Source organism: Priapulus caudatus, unplaced genomic scaffold (genome assembly GCF_000485595.1).
Source record: "Priapulus caudatus unplaced genomic scaffold, Priapulus_caudatus-5.0.1 Scaffold110, whole genome shotgun sequence".
Lineage (NCBI taxonomy): Eukaryota > Metazoa > Priapulida > Priapulimorpha > Priapulimorphida > Priapulidae > Priapulus > Priapulus caudatus.
The window spans coordinates 486,291-494,560 of NW_014577171.1; the positions used below are offsets into that span (position 1 = coordinate 486,291).

An 8,270-nucleotide genomic window follows, 5' to 3' on the forward strand; every position below is an offset into this window, starting at 1 on the left:
AAGAAAACATACTAAAAACTACTTTAACCTAAACTAACTTACAGAAAGTTCGAGAAAGTTTTTGGTAGATAATTGGGGATTTTGGCTACAAGTCATGGAGGCTGACATCTTGCCAAATTCCAGCCAATCAGAAGGCGCCTAAATCCTTCCTATGTTATACCGTTTGGGAAAAAAAATTTCGCGGCCAGGCATGGTCGTTACATGACCAGCTACCTCAAATGTCTGCCCCTCTACTGCAGCCTGTGAACGAGGATTTTCTTTTCTGGTATACAAAAACAGATACACTGTATACTTCGCTGTCAGTCTACTGTCTACACTCTACACTCTACAGTCTACAGTCAGGTGCTGTTGAGGGTATATATAATTTAAATTTTTACATTGTTACCCCCCCAAATTTTCTCAACGTATTTAGACGTTTCACAAAATCGACCACTTGGACTGTCAAATCCGCGGATTTCCGCGGATCCGCGGAAAAATCTCATCCCTGGTGTTTAGTGTATTCATCGAGCTGCCAGGCACGTGCTCAAGGAACTTGTATGGAATGCGAGAAAATTCAGGTCAGTAACAATCATTGATGTTCAAGAAGACTGTATCTAAGCATGCAGATATATATATATACGAACGGCATTAGCGAATTTCTCCAACCAAATTACTGGGGATAGTGGGATTTCACACATATAACTCATGCGCATCAGGTGAGACAAGATCCTCAGATATATCAAACTAGCAAAGGATACAAGCAATTCTGTACTTATTCGCGTTACTACTAATACTAGTCTTATATTTGGAACGACACTGACTGACTTCAAAAGCTCTAATTTCTTTTTTTTAAACTTATATTCATGATATTTAGTAAACATATATATATCAAATCGTCCTGGTTTTTTGGATTTTTAACTAGTTGAGAAACAATCTTATCAGGTAAGAATTTGACGATACGTTTATGCCGTTAGTACTTACTTTTAATGTAAAAAATGGCAACTTTACAAATATACACCATAGATAATTCGTGATGTAATCAATTTAAGAGGATATTTTCGAGGATTTTTCATTCTCGTAACGTTGCGATGTTTCTGTCAACAGTTACGAGTGGAAGTTAATGTTAAGACTGGTAACTAATTTTGTTTCTGACAACGGGCCCCAAGACCACTGGCAGCAAGAGCAACCCACACGTACAGCACACACGCGGCCATTGACTGCGGCGGCGAGTTGGGCACCATGTTGTTATTATAGTCAATGGCCGCGTGTGTGCTGTACGTGCGGGCTTGTTCTTGCTGCACTGCCCAAGACAAGAAGCAAGAGGATATTTTCAAGGATTTTTCATTCTCGTAACTTTGCGATGTTTCTGTCAACGGTTTACAAGTGGAAGTTAATGTTATGACTAATGAGTAATGTTAAGACTAATTTTGTTTCTGACAACGAGCCCCAGGTAACAGGTTTTTACACCTTGAGAAAATTCACTGCCCCGGCCGCAAATTATTTTTTCCTACACGTTATATCCATTGGGCTTGATATACGCATATCTACTTCCACATCAGACTTCCCGTATATCAAGGAATGATGCAAATATCCTAAGCCTAACCCTAAGTTAATCCTAACCCCAACCCGAACCCTAAAGGCCCCCCGTCTCCACACACGCGGCACGACACGACACAGCAAAACGCAGCAGCGTTGTGCTGAAAAAAAATACATTGTGATTTCGCGCATTGTGTCCGAGCGCATTGTGTTCACTCTGGTTCAGTGATCAGAAATTATGCATGTGCTTGTTCAAGTTGTTGTCCATTGGCTGATGGTAGCGTGAGCAGAACATGTGATAAAAACAATCGCGTTGATTGGTTCGATACACCGATTGACAGTTCCGCGCCTGTGTTCTGCGCCAGTAGTTTCGCATCTCCGCGAGACCCCGGATGTGCGAGTAAACTCTGCCATGTTGTTTATCTCGATGCGTTATCTGCCTTGCATACGCAGGTCGCTCACCTTTGTGTCGAAGAACAGTAAACGTAGCAGGGAATAGAGCACCGATAATGGATGACCTGAGTGACATGACACTTGATACATTTAAATTATGGTCAATGCATGCTCTAAAAGTCTTTCCGAGCCAATACGATCCGTTTGAGCAGCCCTTTACACTACACGTTAACGCCATTGTTCGCGCATTTTACTCGCAATTCTGGGACGGAAAATTCCTCCCGACCTTTGACTTTAGGCTTAGCGCATGCGCAGTGTTAAACTATCAACAGGTGTATTGTCTTTTCACCGTCACGTCAGCCGGCAAAAGTCTTTCGCCATCGCTGTGAAACCCGGCTGGCGCCGTGCCGTGTCAGTGGCGACTGAGCCATAAGATATAATAGATTTGAACTTTGCCGTTAGTGATGAATGACGCCGTTTCCGTGGCGTTCCGCGCCGCGCCGCGTGTGTGGAGGCCTTAACGCTAACACTAACACTAACTATAAACCGAATCGGCTTATATACTATCTGTGGTATCCCAAACACTATCTATGGTGTGGTCAAATCAAAGCAGCCAATCAGAAGAGCCCAATGAATATAACGTGTAGGACAAAAAAATTCACGCCCGGCCGGGGTTCGACTTTGAACTCACAGCCTTCAGTGGCCCACTGCCACTGGGCCACGAAGGCGCTCTGGCAATGACTGAATGTGCTACTGCTAGGTATACAACTAAATGTATATCTAGCTCCTTATTAGTATAACGGCGCTTATCTTTGCAATCGCAGTTAACAGTACTTACGCCGGTGCCGTCAGAGATCTATCGATTACACACATTTTTTCAAGACGAGCATACGATAAAAATAGCCTCGCCGGTGCCGCCGCCTAGCGGTGACTGCAGCAACAAATGAAAGCTAATGTTTCGCCGTTCGTGGCGCGGTATTAAGCGAGAAAACGCGAGAAAACGCATGAACAGAATGACTGAATCAACAACTTCTAGACTTATACAATATCTGTGAGGTCTATCAGATCAACTAACAGCAAAAATGAAGGAATTCGCCGACCATTTTTGGGTAGGTGTAGTGCTTGCTTCGTATGTCAAACTTATTTGTTATGCGTGAGTTGTAGTCAGCTAAGTATTAGTAATAGTATTAGTAGCCTACTAGTAGTACTAGTAGTAGTACTAGTACTAGTACTAGTAGCCACAAGTTCCCATCTCGCTTAACACTACGTGGCGAGAGGCGCCGTGTAACTAGTCGGAGAGCCTGGTCGGTTTATAGTAGTAGTAGTAGTAGTAGTAGTACTAGTAGTAGTACTAGGTAAGGCACGAAGGGTCGTTGTCTTAACACTAACACTAACAGTAACAGGTACTACAGATATGTACCCGAGGTAGTTTTAGGTTGTTTAGTATTATGTTTATATTTTTATATGAGGTATGTTGGTACAAGTAGCGTATACACACCCATGTCTTGAGTTTGGTTAGGGTTAGGGTTAGGGTTAGGGTTAGGGTTTTTAAACATGGGGTTGTCAAATAGGAATGGGCCGGTATGTTTAGGGTTAGGGTTAGGGTTAGAGTTAGGGTTAGGGTTAGTGTTAGGGTTAGGGTACACTTCTGTAGTACAAGTCTGGTACACTTTGTGTAGGCCCCCTATACATATATGTACCTCGGGTACATATCTGTAGTACCTGTTACGACAACGACCCCTTGAGCGTAGGTAAGCCGTAAGGTATATTGTGTAAAATATAAAACGGATCCTTTTCCCTCCCACTTGCTATTTCCAAAGCGCCAAGGTAAATGCTTATCTAGTATTTACTATAAAACTTCAAAAAAAACTTAATTATTATTACTATGTGGGTGTCCAACCCGTAGTCTTTCGATAGGTATATAGGTTTGTATAGTTTTGTGATAAGGCCTTTCTTTAACTTTAAGGGCACTGACATTTGACAGAACTGTGTGAAGCACAAAAACAAACTTGTAATTGTATTTGTAAACTCACTTTGACCCCACTCTTCAGTATTGACTTGTATCTTGATACACTTGTCTCGATACACTTTATTGATATGTTTCCTCCATTACTGTGAGTACTATCGAGCGTTATAATATAGTATAATACGCTGTGGCTATATGCCCGGCAGCCGGGCACGGTCTTCGATTTCCTAAATGCCCGGCAGTTCCTAACCCTAACCCTAACCCTATCCCTTGTTTACTTGAGATAACGCTGAAAATTAAAAACTGCCGGGCATTTAGGAAATCGAAGACCGTGCCTGGCAGCCGTTAGATATATGCAGATAGATATATAGGAAAAACTAGGGTGGTCCAGGGGCCTGGTCGAATCACTGGCAGCAAGAACAAGTCCGCACCTGCAGCTACAACACACACGCATCTATTGACTATATATAACAACATTATATATAGTTACATATAACTACTATAACAACTATAGCTACTATAACAACTATAACTACTATAACAACTATATATAACGTTGTTATATATATAGTCAATAGATGCATGTGTGCTGTAGCTGCAGGTGCGGACTTGTTCTTGCTGCCAGTGGGTCGAATGGGAATTCTTGCCGAGGTGGTCCCTCAATTTTTTTTTTAAACGGGGCGGAAATAATTTAAACGTGGTGCAACGATTGAAACGGGGGGGGGGAGTTTTCCCAAACGAGGCGGGCGCGCCCCGTTTGCACAACGTAGGGAGAAGCCTGAATAGAGGTGTGTCACCAGCTTTGAGGCTAAAAACACATTGCACCATATAACATAATATCAAGAGCGTATAAAGAAGGAGAGCGTACAACGGTGAAATGCTGAAACCATGTTGCAGTATTAGTAGAATTAAGAAACTTTGCCAGTTTTATTTTGACGATTCTATGCGGTATTATTGATCAGCTGTCCTACCTTGCTAATATAGAACATACCGCTTGTCCCTACGATGCCCCTACGCTGAGATATTGAGCGGTGAAAATCTGGTATTTTTGCCGAAAACCGACTCGAGATCCCTGTTTGCTGCGACTCTCTCTCACTTTGTGGCCAGTGTGTTGCTTCCGGTCGTCGCTGTGTAGCGCCATGGTAGCGCTGACTCATTACGTCAGTACTACACAGGGATGAGATTCTTCCGCGGATCCGCGGAAATCCGCGGATTTGACAGTTCCAGGGGTCGATTTTGTGAAACGTCTAAATTCGTTGAGAAAATTGGGAGGGAGTAACAATGTAACAATTTAAATTATATACCCTCAACAGCACCTGACTGTAGACTGTAGAGTGTAGACAGTAGACTGACAGCGAAGTATACAGTGTATCTGTTTTTGCGTACCAGAAAAGAAAATCCTCGTTCACAGGCTGCAGTAGAGGGGCAAACATTTGAGGTAGCTGATCACGTAACGACCATGCCTGGCCTGGGGGCCGGGTTTACATGTTGCTGCGTGCATGTTGTGTGCATGACTATGCACTGATTGTTTCATTCGCATTGTGTTTTTTTCATTCAAATCTTGTTGCAGCAATGCAGCTTATGTCTGAGTAAAACAATGCAAGCGACGGGTGGAAACAGAAAAATATCATTATGTCTAGACATTTAATAAAAAAACTTGCCCTATTTTCAGCCCCTTGATTTCCTATTCATAGTTCGTTTGTTCCTTTTGACAACTTGAAAAGGTGATTCAAGAGTCTCCTATAATGTGTTCAGAATAGCTTAGAATGCACCAAAAATGAAATTGCACCATTCTTTTAAAAAAAATTCGGGGGAGCATGCCCCCGGACCTCCCTAGCATGGCGATGACCTACGGTCCTCGCATTGCTCGCTCCTCTGTTTGCTAATTTAAATTTCAGCTGAAAGTTAAATTATCCAATCTCATCCCTGACTACAGAGTTTACTACATCCAGCGTGACGTGGGCACAGGTGGGGGTCATCACTATGGCAATCAATAACAGACATCATTCATTCCATTTGTCAATCATTAACGGAAACACGCGAGGTTTTCCGAAGTTATCTCAAAGCGAAAGACAGTCGCAGTCAGCAGGTATCTCAAGTCGGTTCGGCAAAAATACCAGATTTTCACCGCTCATTATCTCAGCGTAGGGACATGCGGTTTGTTTTATATTAACAAGGTAGGACAGCTGATCAATAATACTGCAAAGAATCGTCAAAATAAAACAGGGAAAGTTTATTAATTCGACTAATACTGCAACATGGTTTTAGCATTTCACCGTTGTATGCTCTCCTTCTTTATACGCTCTTGATAATATGGAAATGGTATCTTCTCTGTGCAAATGGTAAAACATATAGTTAACATTTAAGAGACGTGCCGATCTGATTCTCACAGATTTCCAACTGATTTCCTGCTAACCTGACAGAGATATTCATTGGCTAAGATTTGATATAATAATTCAAAACAATGTAATGACAAGATTAGTTTGGAAATGCTCCCATAATGAAAAGATGTACACTGCAGCTTAGATACTTTTAGAAATACAGTGGTAATGATACTTCATAGTCTAGAGTAGCATCAGTTAGATGCAAGGAGTTATGGGCTCTAGTCTAGAAGACATGTCCCACTGTCTTCATGTCTACAATACAATACACAATGGGTCATACACAATCTGTTATCCGAAACCCTAGGGACCGACCAGGCACGTTTTTGAATTCGGAATTTTTCGGAGTTTTGGAATTGTAGTACAGTACAGATACATACCGTATATCCTGTAACTAGCCAGTACTAAAACCTATGTTTTCAAGAGGTCAAGTGCTGTACTGGTACAGTACAATATGTATGAGTAATACCAAACACATTAATATTTCTGCAGGAAACCTTGTGAATATTCACAATGAATGGGGTAAATAAAGATTATAAATAATATCACAGTTTATTTGTATAGTAATAAAGTGGGAAATTAAGTGGGATAAAGACAGACCATAAAATTACTAGCCTACTTTTGAGCGTGGGTGGCGCCGGGTCGAGTTTTGGCGCAAAACGCGAGCTTTGGTGTGCAGACGACCTCCACAAAAAAATTTCGGTTTTCATAATTTCGGATAATAGATTGTGTAACTGTATCACTAATTAGGCTGCATTCAAGCACTCGCATGCAACCGAACTGAACTGGGCTCGCTGCTACTATTCTGACTCCCACATCAGCATTTATAAGGGGTCATAGTTTATTCTAACTAGATTGTTGTCAATTCTTATGATTCTTAAACATGACAATAGCTATGTGTGGTCATTTATAGATGTTTATTATGCTCATAGTTGCATTGCTTTTGTGAATATAATTCCTATGTATCACAGAATCAGTATGTGCCCTGAATCAATTTCAGTAATGATAAGTGTGGCATGCAGTACTTGTTACCTGTTAAGTGGTGCTTACTCTCAATTTCAGGAATTAATTTGTGGAATAGCCATATATAAAGTGGAGTGAAAACTGCTGCTTTTGTGATGTAGTAGTGTGCTCATTATTGACGTGCCTCATCCAGTCTAACCTCGAGCACGTATATAATTATTGTATCATATATATACTTGAAGTTTAATTCTAACCATATAAGTGTGTTGAAAACTAATGCTGGAATAGTATTAGGTGAATTTATTAGGTGATAAACTGAAGTTAAACAGCCATTGCGTCTATCCATTTTCCATCAGCCGATTCCATACTTCTTTTTACACCTTTCTGTGTGGCACAGGTTACTTTTGCTTGTACTAGTACTACTACTTATGGCCCTGTCACACCTTGACAATTTATAGCCAGCGTATGCCGACGTATAAAAAATTTCTCTAAAACGCTGGCATACGCTGAACTATCGATGTTTTTTTAAATTTTGGGCATATACATAGCGTATTCATAACGAGTTGGACGTATACATAACGTATTAGTAACTTATATAGAACGTTTCGATAACTTATAGATAACTTATACCAACGAATGCTTTAAGCGTGTTGCCGGCGTTCACAACTTATGCCCAACGATAGTCTAACTTGTGCATAGCGCGCGGCAGCGTATCGCCGACGATCACGTGTCGTAGCCTATAAAAAGGCTGCCGCTCGCCGATTCAAATCATAACCGCACTAGACATCTCAGTATCAACATGCCAATACTATTTTTAGCTCATCTGACGTAGTCAGATGCAGCTTGTAGAATCGCATGATCGTCTGTCCGTGCGTGCGTGCGTGCGGTTGTCAACAGTTGGGCACAAATCTTAACCGTTCGACGTACGGTCACGATATTCGGAACGTGGGGGGTAATCCGAAAACGAGTTGGGATGTCGAAGCTGGGGGGTCAAAGGTCAAAGGTCAAGAGGCGTAAAAGAAGGGGGAACATTCCCTCCTTACCTTAAGGTA

General features: G+C 41.6%; 2 protein-coding genes across 3 annotated transcripts in view; one reads left to right on the forward strand and one right to left on the reverse strand.

Annotated features, from left to right (window-relative positions):
• LOC106805348 (sodium bicarbonate transporter-like protein 11) overlaps window positions 1-2,828 on the reverse strand; it is a 31,122-nt gene extending 28,294 nt beyond the window's left edge. The window contains exon 1 of one of the 2 annotated variants that reach the window (XM_014806900.1): window positions 2,747-2,828. The gene's annotated coding sequence lies outside the window, so the exon portion shown is untranslated. Of the gene's footprint in view, window positions 1-2,599; window positions 2,660-2,746 lie in introns of those variants that run through there. The other variant, XM_014806901.1, reaches the window with a different exon arrangement.
• A 63-nt stretch (window positions 2,829-2,891) lies between these two features.
• LOC106805337 (F-BAR domain only protein 2-like) overlaps window positions 2,892-8,270 on the forward strand; it is a 28,213-nt gene continuing 22,834 nt past the window's right edge. Inside the window, exon 1 of the mRNA XM_014806890.1 lies at window positions 2,892-3,017. Coding sequence (XP_014662376.1) covers window positions 2,991-3,017 — 27 coding nt within the window. The 5' untranslated portion in view covers window positions 2,892-2,990. The remainder of the gene's footprint in view (window positions 3,018-8,270) is intronic.